Below are 19,220 nucleotides of genomic sequence, written 5' to 3' on the forward strand. Positions count from 1 at the left end.
GAACAAGCTAAATTCAACCCTCATCCTCTGGTTAAAGTACAGATATTGTTACTTTTAATCCTGCTCTTCTGTGTAAATACACAGATAGACAGATTAAGAGGTCCAAATAGCCATACTGGTATATCAGATATAAATATTGGGTATCCCTCAATATCAGAGGTTGTAAGTTTGAATCCATTTCTTCAGCTTTACAATTTTAAGAGGCTTCTAGTTAAAGAACTGCTAGTACAAAGGACCAAAAAAATGATCTGCAGCTGTTAACATTCTCTGGTTACATAAGAGTTGCCATACTGAGACAGACTGAAGGGCCATCAAGCCCAGTATTCCGTTTCCAATATTGGCCAACCCAGTTCCCAAGTACCTGGCAAGATTCCAAGGAGTAAAATAGATCTTATGCTGCTTATCCTAGGAATGAGCAGTGGATTTTCCCAAGTCCATCTTAATTATGGCTTAAGGACTTCTCTTTTAGGAAAATTATCCAAACACTACTAAGCGTTTTCACCACAATCTCTGGCAACCAGTTAAAGCGTTTAATTATACAATGAGTGAAGAAATTTTCTCCAGTTTGATTTAAATTTACTGCTTAGTAGCTTCATCGCATGCCTCCTAGTCCTAGTATTTTTGGAAAGAGTAAACAAGTAATATGAGCATTACAGATAGGCAACCATCGCACTCAAATCTAACTGCAAGAACAGAAATCTACCTGACATGTGTGGCAGGCCTCACCATGGTCCCAGCCACAGTCAGTGCCACAGTGTCCCACAAACGGGGGGTAACCACTCAACATGATATACTGGATGACCCCCAGGCTCCACAGGTCACAGCGCTTGTCATAGATGGTAGCCTCTTCACTAAATGCCTCCACAACCTCTGGAGCCATATACTCTGCAGATCCACACTAGAGAGAGAGAGAGAGAGAGAGAGAGAGAGAGACTGTTACAGTTCCAGCCTAACAGTACAGGCAAATCCTCTAACCAACAACCCACTAAGATTCATTGGAAAACATGTTTGCATTTGAAATTAAATTTTGAACATATACATAATCATATTTCAATGTGTACCAATTTACAAGAGCTACTTCACAAAAAATTCACTGCTATCCACTTTTGAAAGAAAGTTACTCACTACATTTCTATTTTCAATTTGATTTCTTAAGAGACATCAGTTTGGTTATTATAGGTTGTGCACCAAGCAAACAGCCTCTGATGGCATGTTGTAAAAGATCTGAATTTGCCCATCCTTTTATTGACTATAATTCAGAATGACAAACAAGCCAGCAGAACTGACCTTGCGTTTACAGTACAATATTGTTAGTCTATGGTGTACTTCAAAACTTTGTGTAACATGGTTGTTATATTTATTAGCAGAAAAGTTTACATAAATTGCTTGAAAAGAAAAGAGAACAAGGAAGGAAAACAGAAGTCTGGAGTGAAAAAAATGTATCATGTGTACTCTTAGTTAAGCTTTTTTTTTTTTTTTTTTTTTTTAATAAGGTTATGCATGCAGTCTCCTCTCCATCCCTGACTCAGTGTATCATGTGAGGCCCACACCCAGCATCTGTTTCCAATGCTTTAAGGGCCGAACAGAAAACATTTGCTTTTTCTGGGAATTCAAGGGGAAGGGAGGAAGTTTTTTTAAGCACACAGTGCAATACCAGGTCTCAAATTCCAGTAAAAAATTTTTTTCTGAGAATGTTTGAATAATGTATCCCAGACTTTCCCCTGCTGTGCTGGCCTGACGCCAGATTTCCTGCAAGCCTCTTCCTCCTAAGCCCACAACAGGGCCCAAGGGGTAGGGAAAGAGGGCCAGGGAGTAGAATTCTGAAAAGTCCCTTCTCTGCTCTGCAGGAGGATTTGAAGTACATCCAAAGGGTTGGCTGATTTAACTATAAGACAAGGGGGGGGGGGTCTATTTATGCCGATGAATTCGGCATAATCAAAACAAAAAGTGACAAAGACCAAGTCACTCACATAACAGCTGTACTTATGACCAACTGGTGGTGTCAGGTTTTTTTTTTTTTTTTCAAATTATCTTTATTAACAACTGCAAAGGAACATACAACCTTGTACAGAAAAATAAAAAAAAAAACCCCAACAACTTTCAGGGACGTAAAAGAATCAGTTCTGAAGACAGTAAAAGAGGCAATTGCAATCCAAATGATGATGCAGAGATACAGCAGCTGGTGGCTGTCTCACTACAAATTCAAATTCCTACCCACCATTTCAATAACTTCAATAACCCTGTGGTATATCTCCCACAGCGCAAACCCTCTGATGTAATGTCTGCCGAGTGTCATCCTCCAATCCTTTCCCCAATCCATTACCAAGAATGCACAGAGGCACCAAGTTTATATAACCTCGCATGATATTCAGATCTAGCCCAGAGTTTTACAGCATTCTTAACAGTGCTAGCTAAGGGCCCAGGGGCATCTGCCCAAGGATGGGAGGGGGAACAAGGCTGGCCTTCAACATATACCGCAGGCTGCAATTATGTAGGCCTGCAGGAGCTCAGCTCCCATGTTGCTTAGTACTTGCTGGGCTACAAAGAAAGAAGCTTCAAGTTTGTGGCTTTTGATTTCCCCCCAGACAGCCATAGAGAGCCTAAGCAGCTGGTGTAACCAGAGCTGAATAGTTAATGCTCAGACAACCCTCCACAAGGCACACACACAGGCTTTGTTCTGCAAGTTGTTAGATCACATGCCTCGGAGAACAAAAAGGCAACCAGGCCAAAACAGCAGACTGCAGATAAATTCAGCTGCGAATCCCAAAAGTTCCTGCCATGGCAAGCTTTAATATACAGTAGGCACATACCATCATCAACAATGGCCTTTCCAAACCTCTGTCCTACCACTAATGCTCAAATTCATAAAACTGTATGGAGCCCTTCAACAAATATTCCTGGTGGAATTATGCGCTACTGTGCAATGCAGAATTTGCGCAGAATTCCCCAGGGATACACAATTACCTAAAGTCTGCACAGATTTTGGTGTTGGATCAGCACTCCATTGCTGCGGCCCAAATCAGTGCAGGTAACATCTTTGGGGAGCCTATGTAGGCTCTGCAGGCTTCCTTCTACCACGGTCCCACCCTCGATGCCGCATCTTTCTTTAGCAGGACCGTGGTAGAGGGAAGCCTGCAGAGCTGGCAGCAGGTTGCCATTAATTGGAATTGCTGTCACAGAGGTAGTTGACATGAATGCTGGATTTGGGACAATGGGGAGTGTGAAAGGTGCTGGCTAAGGGAAATATCTGAGGTCTGTCCAGATTTTAGTGGCGGGTTGGCAATCGCTCGCTGTGGCCTGAATCGCTGTCAGCAACATCTTCAGGCAGCCTGTGTGGGTTCTGCAGGCTTCCCTCTACCACGGTCCCATACTCAATGTCACTTCCTTTTTTTCAGTGGGACAGCATTAGAGGGAAGCTTGCAGAGCCAGCAGCAGGGTGCCATTAATTGGAATAGCCGTCACAGAGGTAGGGGACAGGAATGCTGGATTGGGTACAATGGAGAGAGAGACACAGATGTTGGCTGAGGGGGTGGGTGCACAGGGATGAGAGAGATGTTTTCAGGGGGGCGGGGCACACAGGGATAAGAGATACTGGCTCTGTTTTCTTTAGTTTAATTTAATGAAAATACTGAATTATACTGAAATTCTGGATGATAATTAGCAAAATTATTGTTTAAATGTCAAACGGGATTTTTACAGAATTTACAAATTTTGTACATAGAATTTGGATTTTTTTGTGCAGAATTCCACCAGGAGTAAACAATGCATTCTCTCCTATGGCTTCTCAACCTCTTTTTCACTAAGGTGCAAGCCATTGAGGAAAAGATGGCCCTTCTTGCTAGGGTTACCAGATGTCCGGGAAAACCTGGACATTTTCTCTTTAGAGGACTGACCGGGTGCCCGGATGAACTTTCAAAACCCAGCAGTTTGTCTGGTTTTGAAGACCCCAAATTCGGGGTCATATCTGCGTCCGCACATGTTTGAGGTCCTCCAGACACAGCCCAGACTCGGGGAAGAAGGGCTGAGGTTTGTGTGGGGGCGGGGCCGGGGTGGAACAGGGCAAGGCCACGTGTCCTCTTTTTTCCAAGAAGAAATCTGGTAACCCTATTTCCTATGGCCCAAAACTGAAAATCTTACCAGTGTGGGTGAGAGACGGGTGCAATTGTTCTGACATTTTTATTTTAAGTAATGCACAATGGATAAAGGAGGTGGCTTCCAACTATTTAACAAAATTCTATAGACCATCCTTTATAAAAACAATTTGCTGAATTTAAAGGTGGTGGGGTGGGTGATGAGGGAGGTCTACAGGGAAACTTCCCATATGAGTGGCAGCAAATAGAAGACATGAAGGGCAGAGGAGATTCTGGATATTATCATATAGTAAACCTGTTTACAACTGAATTTTTCCCTAGACCACAAACATATCTGAGTGGAGTGGCCTAGTGGTTAGAACAGCTGCTTTAGCACCCTGAGGTCACGAGTTTGATTCCCACTGCAGCTCCTTGTGATTTGGGGCAAGTCATTTAACACATAATTGCCCCAGGTACAAATAAGTACCTGTCTAAAATATGTAAACCACTTTGATTGTATAACCACACAGAAAAAGTAGTACCGTATATAAGTCCCATCCCCTTTACCTCTATGAACTCAGGACTCCAGGGGAATAGCAGATGCAGTTACAGGAAACTGGTAAACAACACACAGTGCACCGCAAAAGCCTATCACTTCTTCCTCTATAATATACCAAATCCAACCTCTCCTTTCCGAGCACACTACCAAAACCCTTATCCACCCCCTCATCACTTTTACAACTTGCTTCTCTCAGGTTTTCCACTCAACCACCTCTCTCCTCTTCAAAATTCTGCTGCAAAACTTGTATTCCGCAAGAGCTGCCCATGCTCACATTACCCCTCTCCTCAAATCACTCCACTGGCTCCCTATCCATTTCCGAATAGAGTTTAAACTCCTCTTAGTGACCTACGAGTGCATTCACTCTGCAGCCCCTCAAGCTCTCTCCTCACTTATCTCCCCCTGCCCCCCACCGTGATTTCCATTATCAGGTAAGTCCCTCCTATCCATACCCTTCTCCTCCACTGAAAACTCCAGACTCCGTCCCTTCTATCTTGCTGCACTGTATGCCTGAACAGACTGCCTGAATCAATATGTCAAGCTCCGTCCCTAGCAGTATTCAAATCCACTTTTTCAAGGCTGCTTTCAACTCCTAACTCCTACTCACCATAAGACACAAGTCCATCCTTTCATTCTTTCTGCAAGAATCTCCCCAACCGCTATATGTCCTGTCTGTCCATATTAGACTGTAAGCTTTTATTGATGTTAAATACAGCATTGCATATGCTTTTCAGCGCTATAGAAATGATAAATAGTAGTAGTGGTACCAATACTACAGAACCATTAGGCACTATAAACCAGCTCTTTTGTAAGGTAGCTCCTTCCTACAAACCCCTGAAGCATAGATATCTGCAAACAAGATAGTAAATGAAGGCAGATAAAGCCCTTATAGCTTATGTTTAATATGCCCCACATCCCTTCACAAATGGGATCAGAGCACAGGAGGATGCCTCTTTCTCCTAAAGGGCTGAGCAAACCTGGAAACAAGAGCCCAGGCACATGTGTCATGTCCCATCCCACACAGCCCCTCCCTCTACCACCAGTATGCAAGAGAGCAACAAGCACAGCTGCCACGCCCACTCCCTCAGCCAATAAGGGACTAGGGCTACTGTTGCTAAGGGAATTTTTTTTTGAGGTTTATTGTTTCTGGCTTGGCAGCCTGCCAGTTTCCTGAAAGCTCTTATAAGGTCAGGGCTGTCCAAACCTGTCCTGCGACACCCTCTTGCCCTCTACAAATTTTCAGAAGAGTAACAATGAAAATGCAAGAGAACTCAGCAGATGCTTGATAGAAAAGGCTACTTAAAGCATATGCAGCACCTCAGATGGATGGCTAGGAAACACATAAATACATAAATAGCTTAAAGATCCCAGAAATAGTGATTTGAAAACAGAAGAAAAACCAAGGGGTCCTTTTATCAAGGCGCGGTAGGGGGGTTTAACGCGCGGAATACCATGTGTTAATCCGCCTGCCGCGCTAGTCGCTAACGCCTCCATTGATGGTATTAGTTTTTTGGCTTGCCGCAGGGGATAGCACGTGATGAAATGTCTGACGCGCTAACCCCCATAGCGTGCCTAGATAAAAGGAGCCCCAAGTTTCCAAGTTTATTACAATTTGACGTACCACTTTAAAAAAAAAAAAAACCAACTGTCTAAGTACAGTTACAATATAAAAAGTAAAAACAAAAAAAACCTAACTTTAATAAAAGCATCCTAAGTATCAAATGGCACTGTCTATTTTTAACATATTATCGTATATACTTGATTATAAACAGATTTTGGGGCCAAAATTAAAAAAAAAAAAAAAGTCCAAAAATGGGGGGGGGGGGGGGGGGGGGGGGGTCTCTTGTTTATATTCAGGTCTGCATGCTCCCCTGTCCCAGACCTCTGCAGGCCTGGTGGTCCAACGATGAGCCAGGACAGGAGTGATCCCTTCCGCCTCCTGCCCCATGCAGAATCGTGATCAGAAAAGGCAAGTTCCCGGGGAAGTCTCGTGAGACCATGAGACTTCATTAGACTGTTGCAGGAACTCCCAGCAGCCATTTCTGATTGCGGCTCTCTGCACGGGGCAGGAGTGAACGAAGATAGCTTCTGCCCCGCTTCACCACCAGAGTTCAAAGATTTGTTGTAGAAGGGTCCAGGAGGTGGTGTGGTTAACAGTTGGCAGGACCCGGGAAGGATCGCTCCTATCCCAGCTCACTGCTGGACCACCAGAGCTTAAGGGAGGCTTGCACTGAGCATAGGAGGTTGGGAGCAAGACAGGGCAATTGAATCTAAACCCCTTAGGATTATATTCAAGTGAACCTTTTTCCCTTTTTTTTTGGGGGGGGGAAGGTTACCTTGGTTTATAATGGATTGGTTTATATTCAATTATATACAGTAAGAAAATGAGTGTCTCTGAATGCGTGGGCAAACACAGAATTTTGTTGACCCTAGGAACAAGGCAGGAAATCTAATCAAAACTTCAGAGCAATTTAATATTGCATCAACTCTCTGGGGCCAGAACAAGCACTCACCTAGATTATTTGTTAACTTATGTGTAAACACCGATAAACCCTGATGGTTTGGTCATTCCAAGAACTTTCTTTTTTTGTTTAAACAGGTAAGCCAGTTCACTAGAGGTAATTTTTGTTTGTGTTCTGGGAGAAAGGTCATGCCTTTACCCCTCCCCACTTTACTGTCCTCAAGTTTTTCCCTGGATTTTGAGAGAAAATTGTGAGAACTACTTTGAGTGCGAGTATCCAAATCTTAGGCAACAGGTATATCTGGGGACAAACAGGAAAGGCCATTGGCCATCCCCCAACCTCTGGTTCTCATGCCTCATTCCCCATATTCCACCCCATAGTAGTACAGCTGTTCTTACCGGCGTGAGTAGCTCGGGAGTCGAGATGGGGGAACAGTCACTGTTCAGTTTAATTCCACTTCCCAAATCAAAGTCACAGATCTTCACTGGGGAAATCTATGGAGAAATAAAAGAAAAGCCCAGATAAAAATGTAGAATTTTTATTTTATTTGACTGGATGGCAAATTAATGTCTAGAACAGTAAGAAAAATTAGATGTTACATGAACTGTCGCAAGTAGTTTGAAAAACTTTAGGAAGGAAGGGACATCCCCTCCTTCCTCTTTCAAGGCACCCAAAGGGGAGAGCCTCCTCAAAGCTGTGGGCTGAGAGTAGGGTAGGGTAGGTAGAGTAGGGAGGTTCTCTCACTCAAAGCTGTCAGGCAGTGCTCCCGGAGGTGTGGAGGGGGTGGGGGGAAGAAGAACTTGTATTCCCAGGCTATATACCAGGAAAAAAAAAAAATCGTAAAATGCTGGTAGTACACAGCAAAAATTGATGCAGTTAAAATTATGTACCGTATTTGCCGGCGTATAAGACGACTTTTCAGTACCTTAAAATCCTCCCCAAAGTCGGGGGTCGTCTTATACGCCGGGTACTGTTTACATGCAGTGGCGTACCAAGGGGGGGGGCGGAGGGGGGCGGTGCGCCCCGGGTGCCAGCCCTAAGGGGGTGCTCCCGGCCTTGCCGTTCAATCCCCCCCCACCCCCGAAGGACCGCTCGCCCCACTGACCTTCCTGCACCACCTGTGAAGCAGTCCGCAGCAGGATCGCGAAGTCAGCGTCAGCGATCCCGCCCCTCCTCTGACGTCAGAGGAGGGGCGGGACCGTGGCGCAGGAAGCAGCGCAGGGATCGCTGACTTCGCGATCCTGCTGCGGCTGCTTCATAGGTGGTGCAGGGAGGCCAGGGGGGCGAGCGGTCCTTCGGGGTGGGTCGGGGCATCAGGCCTTCAGGGTGGGGCGGGCAGGCAGGCAGGCTTTCAAGGGGGAGGGGGTGACAGGCAGGCAGGCAGGCCTTCAAGGGGGGGGTGCAGGCCTTCAAGGGGGGGTGCAGGCCTTCAAGGGGGGGAAAGGCAGGCAGGCAGGACTTCAAGGGGGGACAGGCCTTCGGGGGGGTGCAGGCCTTCAAGGGGGGGGACAGGCCGGCAGAAGGTTGTGCAGAAGGTGTGCGGAAGAAGGGGTAGTCTTATACGGCGAGTATATAACAAACTCTATATTTTAACTGTAAAAGTTGGGGGGTCGTCTTATACGCCCAGTCGTCTTATACGCCGGCAAATACGGTAGTTTGCAATTCTAATACATAAAATACTAAGGTTATTATTCAGCCCACAGCAGTGGTTTTAAGACCAGATAGATATTCAATAATGAACCATGTCTAGGCATCAGCAATGAATATCCAGGTGCTGATATTCAGTGCCAACATCTGTTTAGCTAAGCAGGCAAAAGATAGGACCACACAAAAAGCACTGAATACAACTACTCTGCCTACAGACTCTCCCAGAAGCAGTGCCAGTGGTCAGAGAATATATTCAGCAGCACTGCCAGAACATTGCTATATCAGCGTGATTTAATCAGAAAGAAATCTCTCTTATGAGGTTAAATCCTTTTGAATACTGGACCCACTGATCATGTACACTAAAGCATCACGGTGTTAAATGCAAATATTTTGCATCCATAAGAAGCCTTCTTCAAGCAACAGGTGCAGAGCAAAACTAAAACATTTTCTTAGGGAACTCACAAAAAAAAAGTCTGATTCTGGTTTCACTTTAGTTGCAGCAAAATAAGCCTTCTCCATTACCAGGACTTTACAAAAAAAATGTTACTTAGGACTTATAGAACAAATCCATTTCATAACTGTACAAGGACCTACCTAGGAAAAGGCAACACTTTAAAAATATTAGTGACCCACAGAATATCAATACACCTATTGAGAAAATTGAATAAACCCAATTACCTAGACATTGGGGGGGGGGGAGGATAATTTTATGTTTGCATGTATGCTATGCTCTTCTTCATTTCCCTTCCATTTGTGACCAGTAGCTCCCCCTTTTCCTTTCACCTTGCAGGCTTTTCATTTTCTCCCCTATATGTCTAGCATCTCCCCATAGCTTCCAATTCATTCCTCCCCCCTAAATTTGCTACCTATGGCAGCTGCCTCACTTTTAATGACAGAAGTGCTCACAACTTCTAGGGTTTCCAGAATTAAACCAGCAACACACCTACAAACAAAACGGTAAATAGGGGAGTCAGCAGGATACATAGATAGAAAGATGGAAACTGCCCTCAAGCACTGAACATGTTATGCTGTCAGCTGCAGCAGCTGAAAACATCTGCATTAAGATTTTTGTGCTTGTAGTCTAGCTTCAGACTAGCCATAGAATAGGAGCTTCAGACGCCAAAGAGAATTATTTTTTAAGTCCTCCTGCAAAGCTCAAGTCACAGCACTGAAAAAATATATCAACCCCCCCCCAAAAAAAACAAAAACAATAATAATAATATACATCAATCTTACCTGACCTGGGCTTTCACAAAGAATATTTTCTGGTTTCAAATCCCTGTGTGCTATTCCTGTAATAAGAAAATAAATACCTTCTCAGTCCTGAGTGAACAGTCCAATATGTGGCAGCTGGATCAGAATATACTTAAGCCTAATTCTTGACCTTACTGCTTCCTCCAAGTCTTTCAGCTACTGGATTTATGACAATGTATTAAAAGTACATAAATAAAAATAAAAGCCTGGTGTTATCAGCGAGGTAATGAGTTTTGACATTGTTTTAAATATGTGTTTATTCACACTTTTATAATGCAGATCTATAAACTGCTCCCTTCTATATACAACAATTAAAAACAATAAAACATTAACAGAAGTAGAGACAGTATACGTCAGAGGAGCTTTCCAAGAACAATGTATTTTTAAAACTAGCTGACCTTGTGTCTTATAGCACACAAATTATTTTGTAATCTTGGATGGAAGCTGTACCAGACTCTTGGAAATGGAAGATTCAATTATGATTTGCTAATCATCTGTGAGGTAAGGGAGACACATGGGCACCCCAAATGAAAGAAAAGAATGCCAAATCATGAAAAAAAAAAAACCCCAAACTTATCTACAAAACTTGATGCCCGTTGGAAGAAGTTTAATTTTAAATACTTTAGGATAAAGGTTGCAGTTTAGTATTATTGAGCCATCTCACCCAGATTACTTATAGGACTCCTTTTATCAAGGCGTGCTATGGGGGTTAGCGCGTTGGACATTTCATCATGCGCCAACCCCCGCGGCAGCCTAAAATCCTAACGCCTCGTCAATGGAGGCGTTAGGTACTAGCGCAGTAGGCGGTTTAACGTGCGGTATTCCGTGTGTTAAACCGCTCCCGCGCCTTTGTAAAAGGATCCCATAGCCTTGGGAGGGGGTTAGATTTTGAAACTGAGAAGCTACAAGAGTTAAAATGTTTGTCAGAAGACGCAGTACCTTGAGTAGCGAGGGAGTAGGAATACAGGGATGGTAAAAAGAGGGTTATGTTGTTAATTGTAATTTAGTTTTACTTGTTGTATTTTATATACATTTTAATAAAAACTTTGAAATGTAAAAATCAGCTGACCTGCACAAACCCATGTCACAATGAGCCAGCCAGGATTGGCACTGCCTACCTTTATTGTGCAAGAAATCCAGTGCACTTGCAATGTCCCGGACCACAATGCTGGCTTCCTTCTCATTAAACTGTCGCCTGCGATGAATGTGATTCAGGATGGACCCTGCAAACAAGCAACACACTGTTCCAGCCTTTCATTTTCAAAAACCCAAGTGAAAGTCTAGCGTTGGCCATTGGTAGAAATCAAACTGATAGCAAAAGCAGAGTGAGCACCACCCATCCTCAAGGGAAACAGAGCTGGGGAAAAAGCACTGGTGGTACATGTTAAAACATTCTGTGGAGCAGAGGCTTTTGTGAGTGCTCATCCCTCACTTCTCTGACACATACAGATTCTGAGAGAAAGTAGAGACCTCTATGAAATCACATGTGTTACCCAAGGAAGCCTAGACTACTGGCATAAGGCAGAGGTGGAAAAAAGGTACCTACCTCCATGCATCTTCTCAAACACCAGATAGAATTTGTCTTCCTCCTCAAAGAACTCAATCAGTTCCAAGATGTTCCTGGAAGGAGAGGGTGACAAGTGTTAGATGTGTAGCAGCCTTCAGCCTCTTTCTAAAATATTTCACAGGAAGCCAAAGAGCTACAAAAGTGAAACATCCAAGATCAAGAAGGAGGGCTATATCCAGTGGTGTAGCAAGGGTGGGAGATGACCCCCAACTCTTCTCTGTCCCCCCTCCTCCACTGTGCACAAGTCCCTTCCCCCATCTCTCTAACTTCCCCTGCACAAGCAGCATCTCCAACTTGCTGTCCGCACCAGCGTCAGCCCTCCCTCGCGGAACCCGAAGTGACATCAGAGAGAACCGAGGCCAGTGCGAGCAGCAGGTTGGAGCTGCTGTTCACGACAGTGAAGAACTAGAGGTATGGGGGGAAGGGGAAGGAGTGAAGGCAAAGGCACGGTGGGGAAAAGAGCAGGGGCAGAGGAGAAGTGTTGGTGCCAAGGACGGTCTGCTCCCCCTGTACTACCCCCTTAATACAGCATTGGCTACACCTTAATTACCTTCTAACAGGATCAGAAGCCCTGCTACACAGCCCTGCTACACTAGATGAATGCAAACAGCCTGTCCCTTCAACACAAAGGGTGCCTGCGTGGCTACATGGATGATATCATCAAGAGAGTTTTGGCTTCCTGGACCATGGGATGATTTTCCAAGGGTTGCTGAGCAGGGATGGTATGCATCTATCAAAGAAGGGAAGTAGTATCTTCAGTAGTAAGCTGGCTAATCTACTGAAGAGGGCTGGATGAGCAGCGGGGGAGGATCAAACAGGGTGTAGAGACCGGCGGGACCTGACTATAACCTCACCCCCCAGTTTATATTTAAATCAACCTTTCTTCCTCCTTTTTTTTGGTGGGGGGAAGATTACCTCGGTTTGTATTAGAGTACATACGGTAAATATATTTACATTGGTGTGCTATACAGGCCTCTTTCACAGACGGAAGAAGTGGACAGAGATTTAATAGTAGACATTCAGAATATATCTAAAAAAGAGGTAGTTTTACTAATAGGTGATTTTAACATGCCGGATGTTGATTGGGGTATCCCTATTGTGGGGTCTTCTAAAAGTAAGGAGATCCTGGATTCTCTACAAGGAGAACTGTTCCAGCAGTTGGTAATGGAACCCATGTGGGATGGGAGTCATACTGGACTTAGTACTTACAAATGGGGAAAGTGTTTCCAATGTTACAGTGGGTGATCATCTGGCATCCAGTGAGGCAAATAAGTAAAATTAAGAGGAAAAGAAGGCCGCTTTGGTTCTCAAAAGTAGTAGCTGAGAAGGTAAGGAAGGAGAAATTTGGTTCTTACCTGCTAATTTACTTTCTTTTAGCTTCTCCAGACCAGTAGAGGTTAATCTTTACGAATGGGTATATATCCAATCATGACCAGCAGGTGGAGACTGAAAACAAAACTGTGGGACAGTATATAATATACTCCCTTCTCTATTTACATCAGTCTTCTTTCAGTCTCCAGCAGGTGTTGAGTGATCTGTACCCATCTCCCTTGGTAGGGCTGTTGGAATTTGTTTAGGGGGTTTCTAGTCCCTGTTTTTGGCTGGACAGAGCTTGGGCGGGCCCTTTTTGGGGGTCCATCCGACCTCGGGGGTGTCAAACCCGGCGGGTCTCGAGCGGGGTCCCTCCCCCCACTTCCTCCACCTCCCCACATTTTTTTTAGAGGAGCCTCAGCAGTAAGCCTTGCCCCCTAAATCAAGCAAGGCATATTGCTTCGAGAGCCTGTGGAGTCTGTTCTGTAAAAAAAAAAAAAATCCTGAGGTAGTGCTGGTCTGGAGGGTTGTTTCCCTTTAAGAAAACTGTATTTTTTCATCTAACCGGCACTTTTTTATAGCTAGGTCGCGTATGGAGCAATTGTGCCCTTCTCCGGGGGAGTGGGACATAATTAGGTCCAGCCGCGAGGCACTCGCGGCCGGACTGAAATCGGTAGTTTGGCCCGGTGAGGTGGTGGAGCTCCGTCGGCAGCGGCTGCAGGCGCCCAGAGCTCCCCGCCGATGGTGCCTCGCGAGTCGGCTGGGAGCAGTGGGGAAGACCGGTCTTCCCCAACCGCCCACGGAGGGATTCGCCGAAGGATTCCCTCTCAGCTGATGCCGACTTGCCTGTTTTAGCGGCTGGGACTGTTCAGTCTTCTCAGCTGCTACAGGCCATGGAGGGAGCATTTTTGGCGGGAACTTCGCCATTTTCTCTGTCTGGCCCCTCCATTTTGTCTGCAACCTCAGGTGACAAAAGACCACAGAAAGAGGAAGATAAGCAAAAATATCTGGAAAAGTTAAGAGAGGCTGATCGAGTAATCAGGAAAGCAAAGAGGCAAATGGAAGAAAAAAATAGCCGACACTGTAAAACTGGGAGACAAGACATTTTTTTAGATCTATTAGTGAGATAGGAAGAAGTGCAAAAGTGGCATTGTAGAAGCTGATAAAGAAAAAGCTGAATTGCTTAACAAATATTTCTGTTCTGTGTTCACGGGTGATGCGCCAGAAACAGGACCACAGAAGACAAATGCGAATAGGGATGGGGGCGTGGTAAACCCTGATTAATTTTCAGAGGGTTGTGTTCATGAGAAGCTAGCTAAATTAAAGATAGGCAAAGCGATTGGACCAGATGGTGTACATCCGAGGGTGCTGAAGGAACTTAGAGAATTTCTGGTGCCTCCGCTGACTGACCTTTTCAATGAGTCTCTAGAGTCAGAAGTGGTACTGGAGGACTGGAGAGGGTGGATGTGGTCCCTCTACACAAAAGTGGAAGTAAGGAAGAAGTAGGGAATTACAGGCCAGCAAGTCTGACTTCTAAGGTAAGCAAATTAATGGAAACGCTTTTAAAACAGAGAATGGTGAAATTTCTGGAATCCAGTGGATTACAGGACCGGAGGCAACATGGATTCACTAGGTAGGTCTTGTCAGGCAAATTTGATCAATTTCTTTGACTGGGTGACTAGAGAATTGGATAGAGGGAGTGTGTTAGATGTAGTGTATTTAGATTTTAGCAAAGCTTTTGACAGTGTTCCACACAGGTGTCTAAAAAATAAACTGAGTACCCTTAGGATGGGCCCCAAAGTGACAGGCTGGGTCAGGAACTGGTTGAATGGAAGGCGATAGAGGTCAATGGAGATCGCTCTGAGGAAACAGATGTTACCAGTTGTGTGCTTCAAGGTTCTATTCTTGGGCCTGTTCTTTAACATTTTTGTAAGTGATATTGCTGAAGGGCTGTTGGGTAAGATTTGCCTGTTTGCGGATGATACCAAAATCTGCAATAGAGTAGACACCCCAGATGGGGTGAATAACATGAAAGAAGACCTAGCAAAGCAGAATGGTCTGAAATTTGGCAGCTAAAATTTAAAGCTAAGAAATGCAAGGTCATGCATTTGGGCTACAAAACCCCAAAGAAATGGTACATTTTAGGGGGTGAAGAACTTATGTGCACGGCAGAAAAGCGAGACTTGGGTGTGACTGTATGCAATGATCTTAAGGTGGCCAAACAGGTGTGTGGTCTTCATCATAAGGTGCATGGGGACAGACAAAGATCTCAATATGCATACTTTGGAGGAAAGGTGGGAGAGGGGAGATATGATGCAGACATTTAAATAGCTACGTGGTGTTAATGCGCTTGAGTCTCTTTCATTTGAAAGGCAGCTTTGAAATGAGAAGGCATAGGATGAAGTTAAGAGGTGATAGGCTCAGGAGAACTCTAAGGAAATACTTTTTTACAGAAAGGATGGCAGTTGCGTGGAACAGTCTCCCAGAAGAGAGGAAGAGATAATGGTTACTGCGGATGGGCAGACTGGATGGGTCATTTGGCCTTTATCTGCCATCATGTTTCTATGTAAATACCTTTATGGCCTGTCAGCAAAAGATGACCCCGATATTCTACCACCCCAGACTATTAAAGCAGGTCTTACCTGTGGCCCTGGCACTGATACAACATCTCCACCTCACGGAACACTCTGCTGCGGCTGTGTCCTGGCCGCTTTTCAATGATCTAAAAACCGAGCAGAAAGCAGCCAATGTGTTATTACAGGCAGCAGCCAATGGCTACTGTACATTAATTATGCTCTATGATTGCTACAATTGTCAGAGCACATTGTCTGAAAGGGTTCTGTCCACAAGAGCTTACACCCTATTACCACAAACCAATTTGTGCTAAAGATAGGCGACATAATGTGCTAGAGAAAATAAGATTCTGAAAACAATTCCCTTTTAAAATATTTATCCTGAACTTATTTACAGGTACAGGCAAAAGGGCAAAGCTGCCGCCTCTCTTCTTGCAAACTAAAGTGGTGAAAACAAGACAGTTCAGCAGGCACTTATCTTTGTAAGATACTGGGCCACAGCACAAGGGAATGGCCCGTTATCTCTCTACAACCACCCTCACTGATAACAGTCAAAATACAAGGAGGGAGGCACAGGCCAACACTTCAAAATTTCAGTGGTCCTATACATTTCTTTTTCCTCCGAGGCCTAAATTTTCTGTGTTCCAACAGGTTCGCTCTAGACTTGTACACACTGGAACTAAACAGGTACAATTTTTTTTTCTTTTGCAGTCTCACTGCCCTCCTTCATCCAGTGTTTATTTGTTGTTGTTGGTTGGTTGGTTTTGGGGTGTTTTTTTTTTTTGGGGGGGGTTAATGGAGTCCATTTTTCACTATGCCATGTTCATGTATGCATGCAGCTCTGCTGAAAATCCATGCTTCAGCTGTCCATGCTGTTTTTCATGCATTACACCTATCAGTATAAGGTCTGAACAAGATTTGGCCGAGGATCAGCACAGAAGCTCTACACATTCAGCCCAATTTATTTAGATTTGGAAATACTATACACCTCCTCAGGATTAAAGTAAAAATTGAAAGACAAATAGAGGCTGTAAAATGATTTAAACTGCCAAGTATATCTGGATTTGTGCTCTTACATTATCAGGGTACTTTCTCAGGAACCCCAACCAATGAAACCAACTCAGTTTAAACCATTTTTCCTCCCCCTCACTCCCAACCAGACTTTTAAAAAATACATAAAAACAAACCCTTCAGAAGCCAGCTGATTTTCATCCCCTGGAAAGCTCTTAGGACAAAGTATCAGAGGCTACCAGAGGGCTTTATTGATCTTCCCATGCAAACAGCTACAGTAATGCCACTCTACCCCGCCTCCACCTCTCCCACCTCAAGGCTGAAAAGAAAATGCAGCTGTCCCCCTCCAGCTAGAAGTTCACACCCCTTCCCAAAGGCTATGACCCCCTTCACTACTGTTTTGCAAACAATGTACTTCGACATCTAATGCCAAAAGAGGGGGGGGGAGGGGGAAGGAGGATAGCTTGCCCTGGCTGCCCTCCTCTTTACTCCCTCATGCCTGCTCTTTGCTAAGTGTCTCAGGCTGCATTAAATCAAAAGGGCAAAGCAAAGGAACCAAGCAGGCTCCCTCCCTCTCCCCCCATTGCTGAACAGCCCATGTTTCTGGCCTCCTGTGTAACCACAGGCTTTACATTTCAATGGCCTTCTGTTTTTGATTTCTTCCCTCCACCCTCTCCCATAAATATACATATATGAACTCAGCATAGCTCCACACTAAGGTTGGCAAAAGACCAGATGCCGCATCTGTGCAGATGGATAGCTCTTTCCAGACTATTTGAAGTCTCATACATTCCCCTAAATCTTTTTTCAGCACTGGGTAGGAGCTGCCAAGTGGCCTAGTTCCTAGATAGTGAACATAAGAACATAACTGCCCTACTAGATCGGACGAAGGGTCCATCTAACTCTGTATCCTGTTTCCAACAGTGTCTAGGCCAAGTCACAAGTACCTGGCAGGGTTCCTGTCCAGTGCAGTCTGGAATCTCTACTCTGTTTATTCCATATGAACTCAGCAGGTGCCAAAATGCATACAGGAGTGGGAGATGGAGAAAAAATCTCCCATCCAGGAACCAAGGCACTTGGTAGTTCTAAATTATTTTTACTCCAGGCACAAAATATAACTCATCCTCAGGTACCTCCCATGAGGAGAGGTTCTGGCTAAGAAATATACAAGGCAGGTTATGCTTTGTGCTTTTCAGACTCAAGCTCTATTTCAAAAGCCAAAAGCACTCCAGATTTTTTTAAAAATGTGTAGGCTGAAGGACAGTCCGACTTGGAGCTCTGGATATCTCCATTAAGGAATTTCCAGATCTTTCATCTCCAAGAACCAGAGAGCAGGACTCTCAGCTTTGGAGTGTAGGTAGCTCAGTCCTGTTTAAACAAAACAAACAAACAAAAAAAAAAGTTGCTGAACTACCACAACCACCACTGTAAAAATCAAAACTCAGCAATCTAGGGCAGGGAATCACAGTCTGGAAATCCTATTTAAATTCTTGTTTTCATGGCTGAAAGCTCAGCATGTACTCTTGCCTTTAATTTATACAGGATTTATAGCACTAGAGATTACTGGTCTTAACCAAGCTATGCAAGCCACAAAGGGAGAAAAAAAACTGCATCTCTTTTCCCTATGATGCCCACCACGCTGTTCCACCCCCGCCCAGTTCCCCTCAGACTGCCTTACCTTTACAGCATATTCCTTGTTAGTTATTAGGTTAACGCAAGATTGGACTTTGGCATGGGCTCCTTTCCCAAGGATCTCTTCCCGGAGCGCATACATATCTGCAGGCACAAGACACCCAGAACAAAGCATGAGGTCAGTAAATACACTTCTGGAAGAATGTAGATGAAGCAGGGTCTTATTTTCCTCGTCTCAGGAACTGATCTGCAAGAAATAATTTCAATTGGAGCTGGCTCAACCTACAGACCAGGTAAAGCCCTGGCCCAGGTGACAAAGGATAGTAAAATTCTAGTCCATTCTTCCTTAAGACTTCTAAAGGGATAGATGCCAGACTGGGGCCCAGATTCACTAAAGCCAGTGATCACTGCTAAACCTGTTTTTAACAGCTTTAGTGACAACCGCATTTGCTGACCCGACGCAGAAAACAGCTCCTGCCACAGGATGCGTCCCCAAACCCCCTTCCCTGTACCTTTTCTGTTGGATGCAGGAGGGAAGCACAGTCCTCCATCTTCAAGGCCTGCCAATCCAAACTGGCAGGCCTTCCCTCCTCGATGCATCATGGGAGGGGCCTTAGCATCTGAGCCAATCAAAGCCTTAGACCCCTCCCTGCGATCACATGATGCACCGAGGAGGGAAGGCCCGCCATTTTGGAAAGGTGGGCTATGAAGGTGAAGGGATTGTGCTTGCTTCCTTCCAATGGAAAAGGTACCGGGGGGGAGGTTCGGAGAAGCATCCAGTGGCAGGAGGGAGTGGGGATGCCTCCTGCCTTTCTTTTTTGGGGGGGGGGTAGAAGAGGGGGAGGGTAGGAGATGGTTCGGGGGGACAGAACCTCCATTAGCAGGCGTGAGTGGGCTTCCCTCCTGTCAATTTTCTTTCGTGTGGTGAGGGTGTCGCCATGGCAGGAGAGAGTGGGCATCCCTTCTGCCATTTTTTCTCATGCGGTGGGGGGGGGGGGGGGAGTCAGCATGGTAGGAGAGAATGGGCATTCCTCCTGCCATTCTCACCGTCACAGGGGGTGGGGGGGCATTTCTCAGTGCCCATTAAAAAAAAAAATATTAAAAAAGGTTTTCTGCCCCGATCAGCTGAGTGGC

General features: G+C 44.9%; 1 protein-coding gene across 4 annotated transcripts in view; it reads right to left on the reverse strand.

Annotated features, from left to right (window-relative positions):
- MKNK2 (MAPK interacting serine/threonine kinase 2) overlaps positions 1–19,220 on the reverse strand; it is a 38,874-nt gene that overhangs the window by 8,270 nt on the left and 11,384 nt on the right. For 3 of the 4 annotated variants that reach the window (XM_033954257.1, XM_033954259.1, XM_033954258.1), the window contains 7 exons: positions 18,133–18,230; positions 15,513–15,592; positions 11,539–11,612; positions 11,111–11,215; positions 9,975–10,030; positions 7,490–7,585; positions 704–898 (listed from right to left, as the gene is read on the reverse strand). In XM_033954257.1, coding sequence (XP_033810148.1) covers positions 704–898; positions 7,490–7,585; positions 9,975–10,030; positions 11,111–11,215; positions 11,539–11,612; positions 15,513–15,592; positions 18,133–18,230 — 704 coding nt within the window. Of the gene's footprint in view, positions 1–703; positions 899–7,489; positions 7,586–9,974; positions 10,031–11,110; positions 11,216–11,538; positions 11,613–15,512; positions 15,593–18,132; positions 18,334–19,220 lie in introns of all 4 variants that reach the window. The other variant, XM_033954260.1, reaches the window with a different exon arrangement.

The sequence above is a fragment of the Geotrypetes seraphini genome, chromosome 8, assembly GCF_902459505.1.
Source record: "Geotrypetes seraphini chromosome 8, aGeoSer1.1, whole genome shotgun sequence".
NCBI lineage: Eukaryota > Metazoa > Chordata > Amphibia > Gymnophiona > Dermophiidae > Geotrypetes > Geotrypetes seraphini.